This window comes from Equus asinus, chromosome 8, assembly GCF_041296235.1.
Source record: "Equus asinus isolate D_3611 breed Donkey chromosome 8, EquAss-T2T_v2, whole genome shotgun sequence".
Taxonomy (NCBI): Eukaryota; Metazoa; Chordata; class Mammalia; order Perissodactyla; family Equidae; genus Equus; species Equus asinus.
This window is the reverse complement of record NC_091797.1, coordinates 815,933-836,885: the sequence shown is the minus strand read 5'-3', so window position 1 is coordinate 836,885 and position 20,953 is coordinate 815,933. Positions and strand designations below refer to the sequence as shown.

Here is a 20,953-nt window from a genome sequence, read left to right as displayed (position 1 = left end):
AAAGAACCCGAAATCAACAATTCAAAGAGACTCATGCACCCCTATGTTCACTGCAGCATCATTCACAATAGCCAATAAGTGGAAGCAACCCAAGTGTCCATCCACTGATGATTGGATAAGGAAGATGTGGAATATATACACAATGGAATACTGCTCAGCCATAAAAAGACAAAATAGTCCCATTCACAACAACATGGATTGACCTTGAGGGCATTATGTTAAGTGAAATAAGCCAGACAGAGAAAGACAAACACTGTATGACTTCACTCATATGTGGAAGATAAACAAATACATGGACAAAGAGAACAGATTAGTGGTTACCAGGGGAAGTGGGCTTAGGGGTGGGGACAGGGGGTGAAGGGGAGCACTTATGTGGTGACAGACAAGAAATAAATACAACTGACATTTCATAATGATGTAAACTATTATGACCTCAATAAAATCAATACCCTACTTTCTCTCCAATTAAAAACCCATTTTTAGGACTATGTTGGCTTTTGTAAATGCCCTGCATACAGACATTGAATAAACATATTTTTGCCCAGTATTTTAATTTGTCTATGTGCTGTGCTGTAATAAAGTAGCTTAGGATTCATCTAATTTTATTTAGTTTTAACATGCATCTTGCTATAGAAAATAAACAAAACTAAAAGAGGCAAATTTTATGGAGTATATGTACTCTCTGGGAAGGATGAGTCTTCTGATTTTTGGTCTATGATTTTCACAGTTTTCTTGAATGGTAGCAGTCTGTTCTGTATGGGAAGAACAGTGTACTTTTTGAGATGAGGAGCACAGTTATGGGCACGTGTTAGAAAGTGTGCAGAGTTGCTACGAGTCAGTCTTGGAATTAATGAGTCCCATCTTTTTTTATCACCATTTGTTATAATATTTAAAATACGGTGTATATTTCTTCTGGAGATGGAGAAGATGTCCAAATTTTCTAATACTTGGTCAAGTGTAACTGTCATGTGAATTATTGCAATTTCATAAGAAAATACCACGAATTTATCATTTTGTAGCAATGCCACCTGGTGATCAATATCTTTAATGATCTATTAGGAAAACAGTCAAGGAAAATGTTTTGTATTAATGAAATACTGGATTTTGAATATTTTAGGACCAAGTTTTGTTGAGTGTTGCTTATTATGTTAACAGTAGAGAAATGTGACCTAAAGACAAATTAGAGTACTCATGTCAATAATATCTTTAGAACGGTAATTGCGTGGAAAGAAGAAACAAAGTTTGAAACTACATATTTAGATTTTAGAATTTACTTTTTGTATGTCTTTAAGAAAAAAAGTTATATTTTAATGGATGATAATGAAATTAGTGATAAGAAAATTGTTAAAACCTTCAGAATATGAAGAAATGCAATTTTATGTAAAATGTACAACTATTATTGTATGCTATAATATTGAATGTATTTTTTCATTTACATCTATTAGCAATTTTTAGTAAATATTTACTATACTATGTATGACCAAAGTTGGAAAAAAAACATTTTTAGCTGTAAAATGTGTAGCATCCATATTAGCACTGTCATGATGATGCAAGAATTAGTGCTGGCTGCACACTGGCATCACCTGGCAAGCTATAGCTACCCCAATGAAACCAGTTAAGTTAGACTGTGCATTCAGGATCGCTGTCCCACAAAGCACACAGATGAAAAACCTTGGCTTTTGCACCTGTCCTTGTATTCCGTCCACTGCGGTGGTCCAGTAGAAGATTAGAATCTGTAATTGCTACCAAGCCGTGTGCACACTTTGAAGTCTCTGATTTTGAGAGGGACAAGGGCTCTGTGTGGAGAAAGTTTTAACAGATTATAGTCTCTGCCAGCACCATTTCTGATATCCACTCCTTCCTAGAGTGTGCTGTAGTCTACGTGGCATATTTGAGGAACATTCTAGCATTTCTTATAGTGTCCGTGACATTCCAGTTCAGTCTTTCTAAGATATTGTGTTAAAGAAAAGGGAAGCAGCTGCTAAGAAATTGAACTGTGTGGGTTTTTCATGCCTGCAGATTTTAAAGTTTTTTTTTTATTTTCGATCACGTGTCTTTCATAGAGCCTGTGTTCACCCTGCCTGTCCTGGGCATAACATTCTTCACTTAGGGCCTTCACGGATGTCAGCAAACATGTTCCCAGCAGCAGTGGGAAGCAGCAGCCCGTTAGCTGCCCTGCTGCCCTCGCTCTCAGGATCCACGGGGAGTTTTCCTTGATTTAATCTGAGATTTAAAATGCAAACAGTCGTTCTTTCTCACGCGGTTACCCACTCTGGCCTTTCTTTCTACGCAAATACTGAAAGCGCTGCTGCTTTTAATTTTTTTTCTCAGATGCTTTCTTCAGCATTATACTTTTAGGCGAACAAAATCAAAATTAAATGTTCGTAAGTTCATGTTTACAAAGTTAGGGTTTTTAAAGTCTTTTTTATGGCTGCTCTGTCATTTGTATGTACTGCTTTGCTAAGTTATTCTTGATATTTAATTACCCAACACTGGGCTGTGAAGTGTGTGTCCTGTTGTTCAGCTGAGGAGGGAAGAGCTGGAGACCAGAGAGCAGTTCTGACCGATCTGATGGAGTTCAGACAGTGGAAAGGGAGGCACTGGATGTTAATGCTCATCTCAGTCCAGTGAGCGGTGTCTCTAGATGTCAGGCTGGGCCTTGGGGTGGCTCGTCATTTGAGGGCAAGTGGGGTGGGTTCGATTAACCCAGTTCTTCGTTTACTGATATGTGTGTTGTAGACTGATTTATGAGAGTGAAAGTCAGCTCTCCCTTAGTGTGAAGAGTGTGTGTGACACACATTCATTCCAAGGATTCAGGAGACAGCCTCTCGATGCAGGCGTGTGTTGTTCTGGGATGTACACCCTCAAGATGCTGGTGTTCTTGACCTTTCACTTCGTAGAGTGGAGGAGTTGTCCTTAAGGTGATGCTTCTCCGCTCGGAAGTGTGACATCTCCTTCTCCTATGTGCAGGCGACTTGGACTATTACTGGTTGGATCCTGCCACGTGGCACAGCCGGGAAACCTCGCCCATTAGTTCGGTAAGCTTTCTGGAAAGGGAGAGTCTGGGGTCAGGGATGAGGAGGGCTCGTCATTGTCCTTTGATAGGCGATGGAGAGCGATCTTATTCTGCTCCATTATGCGTCGTGAGAGCAAATATTGATTTCATTCAAGACAATACTGTTTTGAAGAAAAAACAGTTATCACCGAGTAATTATAACAAATTTTAAATTAAGTCAAAAGCAATTTTTAAATGACGACTATACAGAAATGAGATATTGTTTGGTTAATGATATCAACATTAGCAACTCAAAATATGGAATCAATTTTTTATATAAGCAGATGTATCTTCAAATTTCAATGAATTTCATTTCAGAACCATTTTTTAGAGATGCACGTAGTTTCTGACAATGTTTAGGACTGCGGTGTTTAGTGTCAGTGTCCACTGCAGATAAAATATAGCTCTAAATGAAAATTGTTCTGTGCCAAGGATAGAGCCCACCAGAATACAGAATTCCCTGTCGAGTGTCTTCTCACTGAGGAAATCACTGCTACAACCAGTGACTGTGTGTCTGTGGGAAAGAAAGCAGCTTATCTTTAAAAAAATTTTTAGTGAGGCCACATTGGTTTATAACGTTATATGAATAGCTGATTTTTTTTTTACTTTTTTCATGTTTCAATAGCATCCTGTAACGTGGCAGCCATCCAAAGAGGGAGATCGATTGATTGGGCGTGTCATTCTCAACAAGAGGACAACCATGCCCAAGGAGTCGGGAGCCCTGCTGGGTCTGAAAGTGAGTAGCTGGTTGAGTGTGTCTCCAAGGGCATGTCGCGGTGTGGACGTGCTCAGCAAGGTTCTGACGATGATGCTGACGTACCTCTGTCCTCTCCAAAATAGAATCCTCTAGTGATGTATCTTGTTAGTGTATTGATGTTTTATGGTAGATTTAGTAGTTTTATCTGGCTTAATATTTTAAAATCATTTTTATTAATGTGGCATACAGATGTGTTAGGAAACTGCAATAAAATATTGGAAAACTAAAGAATTTTTCTCTGAATGTGAGGTTCAAGGACGACTTTGACATTAAAAAGGTTTTAATGGATGGTAGTAAAGTAAAGAGGCTGCATAATTTTATTATATCTTGACAGCAACATAAAACATCATTGAGATGGTTCCCTAAGTGCAGTAGAATTTACAGTAACACCCAAGAGAAAAACATATCTTCTAAAAGTATTAATTGACTTCTAACAGATAGACGGAAAGACGAGTAAATTATGAAAGATTGCTTTACTGTAGATGCATATATACACACACGACTTGTTTTATTGTGTGTGTGCGTGTGTGTGTGTGTTAAATCATGTGGTTTTATTTGCTTTCAGAAACTTAGAGAAATATTCAAAGATGTGGCTTTAAAAGTATTATTTACCAAGAGATTGTCCTACAGTCATGTGATCGTTTGACCTCTTCAAAACCATTGACTATTAATCCAACTAAAATTTTTTCAGTTAATGTACTCAATAGCATCACTTTATTGATCATTATGTTAATTTTTCTTGCTGTGAAATATTTCTGATCACCACCACTGATGGGCATGTCCCTAAGAATTGTGGATCAGCATCAACTTTTGAGAATACCCCTCCCACTTTTAACGATACATATTTAGCCCCTGCATCAGGAGAAATTGAACTTAGAAACTTGCAGATGTATTTAGTTTTAGTTACAGTGGAAAAGCCAAGTGAAAGTGTTACATATTTGGCAGTGTCACTCAGACTTTGAGCGTTAGATTGGGACAGACGGTGTTTCAGATGTGGAGGTCATCCAGATGGTCAGTAGCAGAGACGGGCTTAGTCTTTTACTCTGTGAACCATGGGGAGTTGCTTCCTCAAGGTGGCCTGTCTTGGCTTGAATCCCTAGTCGTTATGTCTTAGACCTACACTCTACTAAAATATGCAAAAGATATAAAGATCTGATGTGACAATGGGGCCTTATCTGCATATATAAATATAATTCAGTTGGTGGCATGGATTTAGAGGATAAGGGAAAATGGACCCTAATGTCAGACAGTGCTGTATGATGGTCAGCAGGAAGAACCAGCACCACGTCATTCATGGTGCCCTGTGTCGTCAGGTCGACATCAGGAATCAGTGCATAGACTTCCTGAGGACAGTGGTGATCTCAAATAGAATGAGATGTTTTCTTTTCAAAACCACACGGCCAGCTCCTTTAGTCAAAATGTACTTCACTTCATTAATGTCCCTGTGCTCAATTCTGAACACATTATCAAAGACTGTAGGATTAATCCCTGAAACTAATAAACGTACGTTTCAGTATGAGTCTTGAGAACTTAATTTGTAATTATCCAGGTTGTTGGAGGCAAAATGACTGACTTAGGACGCCTTGGTGCCTTCATCACCAAAGTAAAGAAGGGTAGCCTTGCAGATGTAGTTGGACACTTAAGAGCAGGTAAAGCTCCTTTTTTAATATTTAAACAATGTGTACTCTATGCATGAGTTGGTGGTTGTCAATTTTGGGTAAGTTATATGCAAGTCAGTTAAGTAAATTACTAATTTTAATGCATGAATAAAGATTTTTTCCTGATATGGATATTACTGATTGCAGTAAACGGTAGCTATACATCGGTAGCAGTTTGGAAAGAGTAAGAGTAGGAATCTTTTTTCATTTATGTAAAAATCAATAGATGCAAAATGCTGAAGGATTACTGAGTTTTGTAGATGGCTTCATAATACCGCTATGAAAATCCAAAACAATGTAGCCTTGTGAAAAAAAATCACTATTTAATTCTGTAGTTCATGCTTTAAACTAGAATAATTACTAAAGTTTTCTCCTGGTGGTTCCAAAACACTCAGTAGCAGTGTTTTTAGTAAAATACAATCATAATCACATTTCTCACACAGATTATGAGTAATAAAATGTTTGTTAATGTAAATATGATAAATGTGACGTACACATGCTGACGTGCTATTTCTTGGTATTTGGAAATTTATGTTATGTTGATCTGTAACCTTAACACGACATAATAATATCATTCAATATATGCAAATGTACTGTATTCAGTAGCAACATACTTTACAATCCATTTTTGATAAATTGCTAATTTTCATTTTAGTTAAAATCATATTAGCATATTTTCCCCGGTTTACTTCAGAGTTTGGAAGAAATCTTTTGGTTGGGGTGTCTGCTTATGCATTTACGAGACAGTTATAAAGAAAACAGACTAGGCTGTAGAACTGAGGATTTGTAACCCACAGCACATAGAAAGACAACATTTCTAGGCTATGTTTCAGTTTTTATAACGTAAGATGGTAATTCTTGAAACCTTGTATTGTAATTGACTCCCAGGAAGTCAGTTCAGAATCATCGAGGTTTTTTCTTTGATAGGGACGTGCTGTGCAGGTGTTGTAAAGGGAGAAAATCCAGATCAGGGATTCCTCTCCATCTACACACACGCAGCACGGAAGAGCGAGAGGTGCAGGACAGGTTGTCTCTTATCAGGGCTAGTTGTGATTCTAAGAAACTAGCTCAATTGGGAGTGACTGTGTCAACAAACTGAGTCATGGCTTGTTTATGACTCCAAAAGAAGCCTTCGAAAGTTGAAGAAGCTTGTTGCCTGCTCTGTGTAAGATAACTAGCTACAGAATCTGAGTTCACGGTTCACATTATGAACATGATGACTTCTGATTTCGTCTTTGTGTTTTAATGGGAGATTACTTAAGAAAGTCAGTGAAGGGGCTTTTCTGTACAATATGTCCCTTAGTGATTAATTTCTTTTATTTACACCCTCATATGCCCAGAGCCTGAGAAACTTTAAAATGTTAAAAGCTCAACTTAAATAAAATACGTACAAATATGCTTTTCACTTTAGGCAGTTGATGTATTTGTAAAACATACTTTAATAAGATAGATCATAAGTTATGTTTGATTTACATTACAGTGTAGGTACCATTTCTCTTCTGTTTGCACATGAACATCACTGGCCTATCTAACTACGGGGCTGTTTTATCAGCGTGACCGTTCAACATGGCTGTCTTGCTTTAATCCCACAGTAGCTTTCTCTGCTGCTGCTTCCCCTTGGGTCCCTGCACTGCACCATGACCTGACTTAGTCACCAAAAGACAAAGTTGACCCCGACCCTGCCCTCATTCAGACCCCTCGGTGACTCCCCGTCATTGTCTGCTCGGTCGGAGCTCCGTGGCCTTGTCCTCTGCCAGCTGGTCCAGCCACTTCCATTACCGTCCCCTCTGCCTCCAGCCATGGCAGTCTCCGCATAGGTCCCTGGAAGGCCGTTTCCACCTGCGGGACCCAGCCTCTGCCTCTTGTCTGCCTGACTGCTTCCTGCTCTTGTGCTCTGCCTGTTGAGGGCCTGTCCATCCTTCAAAACTCATCCAAAGGTCTCTTAATTCTAAACTGTTTCCTGATATCTTACCAGGAGCAATAACGAATTACTACCTCCCTGGCACTGTCTGGCTCTATGTCTGTTCCTCAGATGAACTTCTTTTATTGCATTTGACATTTTCTTAAAGGTATTCATTTCCATATTTCTCCCCCGCCCCCAAATTTGGGGACAGAGAAAGTCTCCTTTTCATCTTTGTAGCTTCGTAATCTGCATCCTTTCCTGAAGAGATCATCCGTATATAAATAAATATTGTTAAAAAGACGACCCTCTGGTTTAGGAGGTACTGATTTGTAAATAAGTAAATTCGTGTATTAAGTTAATTTAATATTAAAAGTTATGCTTCCAGGTTGCTGTCTATAAGGAGGAGAATTTTATAATGCAGTGCTTTTGCAAAATGTTGATTGAAACTCATTACTAGGTAGTAAAATCGATTTAATGGTTGCAACCATCAATAAAAAAATGAAATAGAACATAATAGAATAGGAAATATCAGGGTAAGTATTGTTTCAGAAAATATTTTTTCTTGCACACACACACATATACGTGTTCACATGATGTAAACTTTATTTCTTTTCCTGGTCAAAAAAATTTAAAAGACTCCTAAAATATTTTAAATTTGTAATTATTTTATTTACTTTTTTTCTAGTGTAATATATTCATTGCCTATTTGAAAAACTTTGCTAGGTAACTCCTTAGGTCGAAATGTTAGAAGTCATTTAACTGTTGGTGGTACCCATACCCTTTTACCCAACTGAAGAAGCGTATGTGCTTTTTAAATATTTGCTTTTTACTTTTGAGTAAGCAAATACTTGGGAGAAAAGAATTGCTTTAAAATAATCCTAGCAAAATAAAATTTTTCTACTTCTTTTAAAAAAGACCTAGCTAAAAAGGAAACGATTTCATGTTTATACTTAGCTTTAAAATGTATAATGACGGTGTTGATCCCTTACTTCAGCACATCTTTACTCAGCTACTAGATGTTATAGGCACTGAGAATAGCAAAATAAACAAAAGCGTGAAAAAATTAAGACACATATAGTACCACTGAAGCTGGGATATTTCAGCTGAGCTGCCATGTGAATGGAAGGGGGCTGGGCAGAGAACCATTTGGGACCTCAGACTGCACTAAATATTTATGCAAATAAACAATTTTTCCCAAATGATCTATGGTGAAAACTCTAGTTAAATAGTAAGTTATTAGCCCATGTATTTTAGCACCACGTCACTCTCCTTGATTAATCTTAGAATATTTAATAAACTAATAAGTACTATATTAAATTATATTATTTTGAAAATATTTTCTGATTTTGCTTTAATGCTCACAGTATGTATTCTGTATAGAACGTGTGTGTTATGAACATCTGGAAGTGGGTTAACTGTCATGCAACAGCTTCACATCTGCTTGCTTTGTACCTGCCATAGCTACCTGCGTTACCCCCGGGTATGGATTCAAATCCTTCCATGCATTTTTATTCTGCTGTGCGTCTGGTGAAGACAATGGAGCATGACTTATAATTGGAAAATTCATGCTAACAAATGTTAATTGCTATTTCTACCAGAAATAAAGCAGGATTTATGCAGAGGTTAATAAGAATCTTTCACAGATAGAGCTGCCTACATTTATTATATGGAGGGCATGCTGCTAATTATTATTTTTTAATGTTTCCGAATAGGCTGTGCTAATTCCATCCCATAGCATGATGTTATTTTATATTATTTCTGGGATATCTCAAAAGATAAAGGTAGTTTTGTATTGTACTGTTTCCAGTGACCAGTAATATTCTATGGGGAAAGAAAAAGAAAAAAAAGAAAGAAAGAAGGAAAGAAAAAAGTGTTTAGAAGAACCATTTAGCTGACATTATATGCCAGTCAATTTGCTTTTGAAAGCAGAGCCTAGACAATTAAACTATTTGTATATGTTTTGCATTTCTTTGTTAAAAAAGAGAAAAGATAAGTAAAATAAACAGAATATATAAGGTAAAAAAATACCCTTTTTTTTAAATTCAAGGGGATGAAGTTCTAGAATGGAATGGTAAACCCCTGCCGGGAGCTACAAATGAAGAAGTTTACAACATTATTTTAGAATCAAAATCAGAACCTCAAGTTGAAATTATTGTTTCAAGGCCTATTGGGTAAGGCTAAAAAAACTTACTTCTTAAATTTAGTAAATTACATGTATTAGCAGGGTTTAAAAAAGGAGTTTATACATTCATACAGTACATGTTAACATGGATAGTTTTTTCTTCAATGATGGGCATACATTTTAGATTTTTAAAATTTCTTAATTTTTTGAACTTGAATTCTGAATTTTCTTCACTACATTTTAGAAACTCCACAATTTAACAATTGTAATATCAAAAAATATTGATATATATTTTTCAGAAGTGAAATATAAAGTAAAAATATTTTCTTTTAATGGTAGAACTATTTATGTTTAGTAATTCTAAATTAATGAGTAGCATTTCCTTGAAGGGAGTCAGCAATAAACATCTTCTTGTGATATTTAAAATAGTGATGATTTCACATGTCTACATGAACTTTTTATTATTCTACTAAGACTGGGATATTTTTTATAAATCTTTACCCATGGGTAGTTCCAACTTTTATTTAAAATCAAGCAAGTATGAAATATTTTAACATTTTAATTGGTCAAAATAATTGGTATCATCTTTTTCAAACTTCAATTTTCAGCATACTTTAATTATCTACAGCCATTGACATATTTTATGTATCCATCTGTAGAGTTCCTATATTGTTTTCCTGGCAAACCCACAAAGTCCAGAATAGTCATTTTGCCGGTCTATAATTTTTTGGAAGGCATTTTGAACTGTCTCATTATCGTTGGCTTAATGTTTGAATATAGTTTTGGAAATATTTCCCTTTTTTTTCCTATTCTCTAACATATTATAGAGCCATAATTCAAGATTTTTTACGTTGAAGAGCTAGTAACTTTAAATTTTTGTTGTCCTCATGAATATATGTCCATGCAAAACATACAAGAAAATATAATTATCCTAATTCTCAAAAGACTGAAAATGTATGATCGTATATTCCAAAGAATAGTATTAATATATATTAAACTCTAAAATGCCAGCTTATAACAAGTGTAAGTGGTGATGATTAAGAGTAAACATTGAAGACATTTCCAAAAGTATTGTACATTTCCATGCAGATTTTTAAAAATAGCAACACTATATAATTTATGCTAGTTTTACATGACGTGTTCTAGTGCTGAGGTAAATGTGAGGCTGGAAAAGAGGTAAGTAAGTTGGGAAATGAATCAAAAGTACAAAAAATAAAATTTAAAATCAAGCATTATGCACATTGCCAAATACTTTCAAATATATAGTGTTTTAAAAATAATCAGCTAAAATAACATTGATTCATGGTTACTTAAAAAAAACTTAACAGACAATTAAAGTGGACTGGAATAAATTTTCATTATTTTTACTTTTGTATGAAAATAATTTAAAAAGTGATAATCTGCATAGCCAAACCCTAAACTGTCATGGGTTATGGAATTCAAAGCAATATGGAGTACAAAGATTATATTTAAATAACAAACAAATTTAGCATCAACTTTCCAGTTAATAGAGAAATTATTAGAATCCTGGGAGAAGAGTTCAAGCTATATTTAATAATTAGGTTTAATGTAATTCTGTGATTAATTTAAAGCAGAAAGAAAATGTTTATTCATAACTTAGTGCCATAGTGATTCATTCCAAATAGAACTCATGTGCACATTGATCAACATGGTCTAAGAGATGTCAGGCATCTTGAGGTAGTGACCATCTTTGCCAACCTACCAAATACAATACTCTTGACCTTTATGCTAATAGTTGTTATTAGAGCTTTTCTACCACTTTACTTGTGAGTGGAACTAATTCAGAGGGTTTGTGTAAATGTAAAGTGGAAATTCTTGCCTGAAAATACTACTAAAGCAATTAACATTAAATAAATTTTGAATCAAAATTACTTAAATTTTTTTTTACAATTTCTCCAAAATCCTTCTTTCACAGACACATAAAATCCAAAGCTTACACCTACTTTTAGAGTTCCAAATTCTAATTTTCATAATTGACTTTGAGGCTGATTGTCAAAGAAGTCATACTATCTAAAAAATTACAGTTACTGAATTTTTAATAATTTATTTTTATTTGCCTAGATTAATTTAGAAGAAGGTAGCAGAAGATAAATAGTTGGTTTCTTGGGTCTTAGGTATTGCAAATTAATTTCTTAATTATCATATAAAATATATTTTAGGCAATTTATTAGCTATACAAAAATATATAATAAAATGTGTTTATAAAATACACAACACAGGATGCATTGTCATTTGTAAGAAGTATAAGTTGTAGGTGGTCACGAGAATTACTCTGCACAAAAAAGTGAAAATGAAGAGTTAGGAAAATAATCAGAGGACATCGTTCTTGTTTCTCTTCCTCCTAAAAGTGCAGAGAAAGTAAAAATGAAGTTAGGTTACAAGGTAAGTGGTTAGAAATTCTTAAATAATATTCTAATAATTCCGTTGGTGCTAGCTAACACCAGTCTGCTTTAATATGTCGTATTAATACTTGCATATTGCTAATCTCCTTAAATTGATACTAAAATATCTTTGGGAAACCAGAGGTAAAGTAGTTCTATGCAGTACAATTCCCAAGCCGAGCTGGCCCAGGGTTCTCAAGGTCGCAGTGGATAATGGATTAAGCTGAGGTTATACAAATTTTTGTTCAGAGTAATTTGAGAGTGTGACAGGAATGAGTGTTCTCATGACTCACTTTCTAATCATACAGTAAATGCCATATATCTAGCTAACTTCAGTATAGAGACACGAATCTCTATATAGGGTTATATATGTGCATATTAGTTATATATTCACATATATAAAATATTTTGGCTTTTTCGTTGCAAGCTTGAATCATTTTTAATTTCCAAAGCGATCCATCCTTTTCCTTTTATTAACTCTGCCCATGACATTCACCGTATTGTTTTATCATCGAGGTGTCTCCATCCCCTCCATTCAGTAAACTCTTTCAGATGTGTTTGTAAAGCATATTACTGATTTGTAAAATACGTGTCATTTTGATTTTCTAGAATTGAAGTAAAATATTACCTTTTAACATTTTTTATTTCCAAAACTTGCTGTTTTGGTAGTAAAAATATTGTGGTAATTTTAGCCACAATATTAGTCTGATTGTTGTCATGTTAAAGTGTTTTGCTATTAAATCTATAAAAACTTATTTTTACTGCAGTTTTTTTTGTGTGGTGTTTGACATTCATGCACATTAGTAATTGCCCTGGTAGTAACTCTCGTTCATTTCCACACCTGTAAAGACCCAAAAGGATTTTGACAGCACTGAGTAAAGTGTGGCTATGACTGCCTCAGGCCGGTGATTTAGCTCATGGGTTTTCACTAGACTCTGTTTCTTTTAGTGACATTCCACGGATTCCTGAGAGCTCCCATCCTCCACTGGAGTCCAGTGAGTATACGATTTCTCTGTTATTATACATATTGAATGAAATTGAAGCATAAAGATTGACCATGTTTAGTTACTTGTTGTAAATGAGCTGGTATTACTATTCTAAGCTTATCTCCAGTGATATCAGAAGTTGGCAACCATGTCAATCATTGGAACCCATGCGAGTTCTATGTTACCTAGTGATCTACTTGCTGTGCATAAACATTTACTGCGGTACTGGTGATTCAGTTTGGTTGGTGATTAGCTGAGTCTCATGAGCAGTCTTCAGAGGGAAGTAGGCACATTAGCAGATAATTTTAATGCAGTGTAGCGGTGTCAGGCATGATCATGGAAGTGAGTGGATGGAGCAGAGGTGAAGTTCAGTGGACTTACAGGAGTCAAGGGACTGGAGGTGGAGGATTGCATTATCGACATGGGCATTAAAATCAGATGAGAGAAGGTGATAATGTGTGAAATAAACTGAAAACAAGTATGAAGTTTTCAACGAGAATGTGGAAGTGACCCAGATATTTACTCTGCAATGGATTGGCGTTAAATTAATAGTACTTGGACTTGATCACCAAGTGTTAGTATGTAACCCAGCGAGGAGAAATATAAGTGGTTATAAGGAGTAGAAAATAGATGGGTAGGGTGAACAAGGAACCAAAGATTAGGTTAGTATTTCAAATGGGTGCCATCAGGTTCTGCCTACCTGCTAGTGCTACAGATGAGCCCAGATTTGGTTTTAAGCTGTCTGGTAACCAGTATAAAGAAGGAAGCGAGACCAATTGTATAGTTTATGCTGTTGGTACTATTTAAAAATAAACTGCTATAGTATTAGAAACAAACTGATTATTAGAAGCAGCAGTGTTCTTGTACTGAGACCCAAAGAAAAAATTACCTAGGATACTTGATAAAAGAGACATAGTAACAAAGAATTTTATAGCCCTGTTACTTATAGTTAAAAGTCTTTGGAGGGCCTGGAATGATACTGTGTAGTTTAATTTAGACTTAATTTACACATATAGAAAAAAACGTGGCATACCCTCAGGCAGCAGTCCATAGATAGTATTTTCTCAGTGAAGCTAAGGTTTGAATGGGTGTTGAGTTCAAGGTTATTCTTGGTAGGGTGATAGCACTCCACAGACATTCTGCACGCTGATTGTGTCAGGGTTCAATTTAACAGTGATCTGGGAAGAGAGACCTTTCATTTACAAAAAGAGGAGGAGAGCCTCATTGAGTGGCCCAGTGGAGAGCCAGCCTGCTCCACGTGAAGGTAAATCAAGGCACTTATGCTGGATCACTAGAGATGACATTCTCATACCTTCAAGAGACTCATTTATAAGATCAAAACTGAGACAGGTGGTAAATCTTATTTTAAAACAGTGATTAATTCCAGGCTTAGATGTGGCTCATAAATTATATTATGCCATGCATTCATTTTAATGTCAGGAAGTACAGTTCCTGATAGATGATCCTTTAGCCAAGATAGTTAACGTAAGGGGTGCCATCTTTCTTATCACTAAACGCCTGAAGCCTTCACCTGTCTGTGAGGTTATGCGAGAGCCTAAACTGCATAATGCCTTCCAGAAATGTAGAAAATCACACTGACAAATTGAAGCAAATAAATACAATGTTTGATTTTGTCATGTTAAATACCTTTAAAATAGACAAGCAAAGAAGACAAAATGATAACTTTCTATGACTATCCTGTTGAATGTAGGTTCTACTGTTATTGATGGTAATGCATTATGCTTTTCTGCTAATAACACATGCATTTATATTTTATAAGAAAATATTTATTCCCCACACATATGTTACAAATATGTTATTAAAAAATTATTTATTTATTTTTTCTCATTTTAGGTTCAAGTTCCTTTGAATCTCAGAAGATGGAAAGGCCTTCCATTTCTGTTATTTCTCCCACGAGTCCTGGAGCCCTAAAAGATGCCCCACAAGTCTTGCCAGGACAGCTTTCTGTATGTACTTTTGTACATGTTGGAGACCTCTAGGATTCACTCCCTGTTCTGAGTCTTTCTTTGAAGTCTGTGATGCATTTGTAGTCATTAACACCATGACCCACTTCATCAATTTTTCATGTGGTTATTTATTATTCTTTCATTTGTATGTTTATTTGGAAATATTTATTGAGTGCCTACAGCATACCTGATATTCTTAACATTACATGATAAATGATAACAAAAGTAAATACAATATCCATTATTTTTTGTGTGCTACGGAAAAGCTTCTAAGGTAAGCAGTCAGTTAGACATAATAAGCTTAGAAAGTCATGTTCCATTTACCTAAGAACCCTATGAGCCTGGAGCCCGAGAAACTTAAATTTAAAATATTCTTCTTAATTACTTAAGACATTTAGTGGAACTCTTCATTGCTGACATCACTCTGAAAAAGCTCCAGTTTTCCTCACTGCTGCCTTGTCTGTGGCTGGGGAGAGTGGAGTGAAGAACGAAGGCTAGAACTGGGATGGAAGCCACATATGTGTAGATCACAGGACATTCGTATCAATAATTAAGAGAAAATCATGCTTCGAATTATTCTATAAATAGTTGATCTTTTGCTCCTTTGGTCATGTGTGGATTTCTACAGTCTGCTTTTGCTGCTCTTTTCTTGGTTTTAATTAACCAAAGAAGATAACTATAAGCTTGCTGTTATTTTTTAAACCTGTCTTGGTTTTAACTTCTATTTTTAGTAGATTGAATATCTTTGTATATAGTCTCTTGTGTTTATTTTCCCTGCTCTGCCATCTTTTTTTCACTGTGTGTGTGAGTCTCTCACCTTCTCCACCTGTATGTAGGAGGGGTAAAATCCATGTGGTTTTATGAAAAACACATCTCTAGATGTGTTAGAGATGTGGATTCATACAGCTCCAGTTTGAATCCCTAATCTTCCCCTTACTATCAAAGGCCAATCGCACGTTGAATTAGCTTATTTTGTTACAATGACTCTTAAAGGCGTTCCAGTGTATAGCCATAAAAACTTATGCTCATAGTTCTAATTCAACTGTAAAACCAAAACTAGCTTGTAAATTGAAAAAAAAAAAATCAAATGAAGTAAACGTTGTCTGCTGCCAGCATGAATACTGTATTGGCTGCTGAACTTTGGTTTCAGGAGTCTGACAGTGTTTCAGCACACCATTTTCCCGTTTTCTTTATGCACACTACTGTGACGGCTTAGTGGCAATATCATCTGGCCTTCACGTAGTCTGAAGGCATCATTTACGTATTGCTTAATTCCATTGTTCTCTCATGAAAATTAACCTGTAATAAGTTAATTATAAAAATTAAGTGAGGAAACATCCTCGGAAACAGCATTCCTTGGTGTCAGGCAGCCCACAGTGAACCTGGTCCTCCATGTCTTCCAGATCTTTCATCTGTGTTGTTCCTAACATCAAACCTCATTTTATTTCAGCAACAGGTGGTACTATGAAATGCATTTAGCCACAATGTAATCATTAAGACAATTATAATCACCAAACAGTTGTGTTTAGCATTTAAAAACAAGGATAACTATTTTAATATCCCCCTCTTCCCTTAGTTTTTTATAGAATTTTTATTATTAGTTTTATTTCATAACATGCATGACATAAGAGAGTGTAAATTAACACTGTGGGCCTGCCATCTCTAAGTCACATGTAAAATGCATGAAGAGAGAAGCCATATTCTAAATGGTTATGCTTTCAAGTTGATAACGCTTTTCAGAAATAATATCTGTAATTCAGTTGTATTGCAATTTAAAATTTTTTCTTCAAAAATAATTTTAGTATTTTGTTTGGTAAAATTATAAGACCTCATGGTTTTTACAAATACTGATTCCTTTCTGCATTGCTCTTAGGTGAAGCTGTGGTATGACAAAGTGGGACACCAGCTGATTGTAAATGTTCTGCAAGCAACAGATCTACCCCCTAGAGTAGACGGGCGTACCAGGAACCCCTATGTCAAAATGTATTTTCTTCCAGATAGAAGGTAGTGAATAATTTTAGAAAAATATGCAAAAATCTTTACTAATAAGAAAGGTAGAATTTTCTCTCCTGGGATATAGTCTTATTTATTTTTTAAAGCTTTATTGAGGTCTAATTAATAAACCAAAAGTTCCACACACTTAATATAGACATTTTGATGAGTTTGGACGTATAGTTTTAAAACATAATACATAATTCTCTATGAGGGAATAAACTACATTATCCCTGAAAAAAAAAATCCCTCAAGCAGCATATTTCTTTGAAAATGATCTGCCAGTTTTAAATTTTCACTCCCTTGTTTATCTGTCTATCCTTCTTTGACAGTGGCATCATTTAGAATGTCTCTGTGCATGAGCCTAGACTCCTGACCACCGCTCACATCATAGTTAAAATTAGAATACTCTCAAACCCAAAGTAGTTAGATTTTCATATCAAAACTTATGAATTAAACATCGTAAAAATTCCAGTAGCAGGATTACATGTCACTGTAGCTGGTGGCAGCCTGTGCTTGCTTTTGCTTTTTTGTTTATGAAACATACTTATTTTTCAGTGATAAAAGTAAAAGGAGGACCAAAACTGTAAAGAAAGTGCTGGAACCAAAATGGAATCAGACGTTTGTCTATTCCCACGTGCATCGCAGAGACTTTAGAGAGCGGATGTTGGAGATCACCGTGTGGGATCAGCCGCGAGTGCAAGAAGAAGAGAGTGAATTTCTTGGTGAGGTGAGGTGTCTGGGAAGATGCGAGTCGGCGCTCGGTGACGTTTCTGCGCTCTGTGTTAATTCCAATCGCTTTTGCGCATGTTTTGGCAAAGGTGCTTGATTTAACTTGAGACCTGCCTTCCAGATCCTCATAGAGCTGGAGACGGCCCTTCTAGACGATGAACCACATTGGTACAAACTGCAGACGCATGACGAGTCTTCGCTACCTCTGCCGCAGCCCTCGCCTTTCCTGCCAAGGCGGCACATCCACGGGGAGAGCGCCAGCAAAAGACTGCAAAGTGGGTCCAAGGCCTTCTAGTAACCGGAAGTAACTGTTTTGTAATGATATAATTAGACATTAACATTCCAGGTGTTTTTGGAATGTTTATTAAAGATCGAAATATGCAAAAAATATTCATGTATATAACTATTGTCTACATTTTCCCAATGAAAGTAGGGTATGTATATAGTAGAGTAATTCCAGAGCTGAAGGTTAAAAACTCTGAATTACAGTTCTTTGCCCAATAGTGATTGAGTTGTTGGTTGATTGACTGATAGAGTAACTTCTGTCATTATTGATGAGTTGGTACATATGAGGTTTTAATAATTTTATAGTTCCTGGATATTTTTAGCATTATTATTCATAAGAAACATTTTTAAAAACACATTGTAAAGTATGTTTGTTGCTATTCGTCTGGTAATTGGGAAAAACAGTGTTTTTTTCTGTAGCTATTCATTCATTTTTGACTTAGGACTAAATCTCTGATTGAACAGCTGAAACTTAAAAGCTTCATTTTGGTAACTTGGAACCAAATTGTTTTCCTCATATAATTGAATATTTTATGTTAGTGCTTCTCTGATAAGTCATTTCCTCAAAATTAATATTTAATGCAGTATAATGGCTAATTTTGAAGGCTAAACATAAATATTTTAGGAAGACCCGGGTGCCCTTTCAGTGATAGGACCTCAGTAGAGCTGCAGCCGAGGAAGGACTCTGTGAACGTTGCCCTCAGCCCATCCTCCCCAAATGCAGAGGAGGGCACTTCACTGGGTGGAAAATAGTGGACACATTCACTACAGGCTCTTAGTGTGAGATGTCAGTTAAGGAATAATTTGAAAAGTCGAAATCTAGTTCAGTATTTACTTTGTGTTATTCTTGCTCAAAAGTAATGGTAGTAATATAATTAGCTTTAAAAGAACATGTGACCGTGTCCTTTACATCTCGTGACCAACCAGACACAGAGGTCTCTGTTTGCCTTTGTTGTGCAGGGTCTCAGCGCGTCACTGATAGCGACATCTCAGATTATGAGGTTGATGATGGTATTGGCGTGGTTCCCCCAGGTGCGTGGTGGGGGCGCGGCTCGCTTCACTCTGCTTCTGTGTTCGCTTGTGCCGTCGGTTTCCAGATGCTCTGGGACACTGACGTGGAGATCTGAAGCACAGAGAAATCAGTATTATATTATTCCATGGTGACTTGTGTTCCAAATTATTAAGAAAGTATGAAATGCATAGTAATTGTTCATTAACATTCCTGCTTGTGAAATTTAGTCAGCTTCTTCCTTAGACGCATGGCTAGCCAGGTTAAAAGTCATTATTTCACAATGCTCTGAGCATCAGTGAACATACGAATTTCATTTTGAAAGGATATGGTTAATTTTCTTAAATGGAAATTCGATTCTCCTGTGTTCTGTATTGTATGTCTGTGACCTCCCTCTGTTTCTGAGATGATGTCGCCTTCCGTGGAATATCCTGAGAAGGGTGCATGGCAGGGCGCACAGGTGCATGTGGCATGGCTTAACTCCTAATGCTTCTGTGCTGTGTTCACCGCTGATTGTACCTAGAATGTCATGTGTATGTTTTAAAGAAGGAAATGCTTTAGAAAGATTCAATGCTTGTTTCAAGTCAACATCTTTCTGCCATTGTATAAGTTAGTAAAATTTTGAGGATGTTGTGCAGCTCAAATCTGTTTCTCATCTGACTCTTTTGTCAGAAAGTGAAGGCTTATTTTATTGGCACCAATCCTGTACTATTTCCTTGATTTACTAATAAAAAGTAAGGAAATATTCAGATAAGAAGAAATTGAAGAGAAAATCTTGGGACATATAAATATGAGTTATTAAAGGCTTTCCTCTGGGACCATGTTGACTTATGTCCCCGTAATTTGTGTAGTTTCTCAGATGGGAATGCACTGAACTCAAGGGCAGTGATTTTGGTGAAGTCAGTAGACATTCCACACCATCGGCTAAGTTCACAGTTTGGAGGGACATATATACAATTTCCTTAAAACTAGGAGAAACTTATGGAGAGTTCTCTAAAATTAGGTTTCATTTGCTCCCTGTAGCTCAGCGAAAATTATTATTTAATCACTGTGTGAAAGTACAAATATTCTTAAAACAGTAAACCTGCTGCTGTGCACATCTGCATACTTGGGTATTACTCTTTGATATCAGACCATCAGTGAGAGTTTTAAATAGTAGTGGATAATATCTTATATTTTGCTTTCTGTTTTTGTTTATTTATAAAAAGATCCTAATAACTAGACACATTCTCCACAGATGCTTTCACACAAAATTTAGTAGAATATTGGTTTTTATGAAATTGCATGAGGAAAAGTGATACTACATCATACCCATTGGCATGTTTAAATAGGAATCAGATGATTCCTGGTAGGGAGGGCATCAAACCTTTCTGACAAGTATCTTGGCTGTTAACCAGGCTCAGCGTATGTCGTTACTGACTCATCTCAACAGAGATCACTTCGTGAGAGCTTCTCACATTGTATTCGCTGAAAATTTCATATATTTTACTATTATTATTTATTTTTTATTAAGATTATGATAGATTACAACTTTGTGAGATTTCAGTTGTACATTATTGTTAGTAATGTTGTGGGTACACCACTTCCCCCTTTGTGCCCTCCCCCTACCCCCCCCCCCTTTTCCCTGGTAACCACCGATCGGTTCTCCTTGTCTATATGTTAACTTCCACCTATAAGTGGGGTCATATAGAGTTCATCTTTCTCTGTCTGGCTTATTTCACTTAACATAATACCCTCAAGGTCCATCCATGTTGATGCGAATGGAACAATTTGGTCCTATTTTATGGCTGAGTAGTATTCCATTGTGTATATATACCATATCTTCTTTATCCAGTCGTCAGTTTCTGGGCATTTAGGTTGGTTCCACATCTTGGCTATTGTAAATAATGCTGCGATGAACATAGGGGTGCATGGGATTCTTGGGATTGCTGATTTCAGGTTCTTAGGGTAGATACCCAGTAGTGGGATGGCTGGGTCATAGGGTATTTCTATTTTTAACTTTTTGAGAAATCTCCATACTGTTTTCCATAGTGGCTGCACTAGTTTGCATTCCCACCAACAGTGTATGAGGCTTCCTTTTTCTCC

At 36.1% G+C, this 20,953-nt stretch overlaps 1 protein-coding gene across 42 annotated transcripts in view; it reads left to right on the top strand.

Annotated features, from left to right (window-relative positions):
• The window catches only part of RIMS1 (regulating synaptic membrane exocytosis 1), a 416,789-nt gene that overhangs the window by 267,911 nt on the left and 127,925 nt on the right, over positions 1 to 20,953 (top strand). For all 42 annotated transcript variants that reach the window (XM_070514572.1, XM_044776986.2, XM_070514563.1 and 39 more), the window contains 10 exons: positions 2,971 to 3,038; positions 3,681 to 3,791; positions 5,362 to 5,461; positions 9,421 to 9,544; positions 12,846 to 12,892; positions 14,738 to 14,850; positions 16,724 to 16,854; positions 17,401 to 17,572; positions 17,696 to 17,849; positions 18,820 to 18,891. In XM_070514572.1, the coding sequence (XP_070370673.1) occupies positions 2,971 to 3,038; positions 3,681 to 3,791; positions 5,362 to 5,461; positions 9,421 to 9,544; positions 12,846 to 12,892; positions 14,738 to 14,850; positions 16,724 to 16,854; positions 17,401 to 17,572; positions 17,696 to 17,849; positions 18,820 to 18,891 (1,092 nt within the window). The remainder of the gene's footprint in view (positions 1 to 2,970; positions 3,039 to 3,680; positions 3,792 to 5,361; positions 5,462 to 9,420; positions 9,545 to 12,845; positions 12,893 to 14,737; positions 14,851 to 16,723; positions 16,855 to 17,400; positions 17,573 to 17,695; positions 17,850 to 18,819; positions 18,892 to 20,953) is intronic.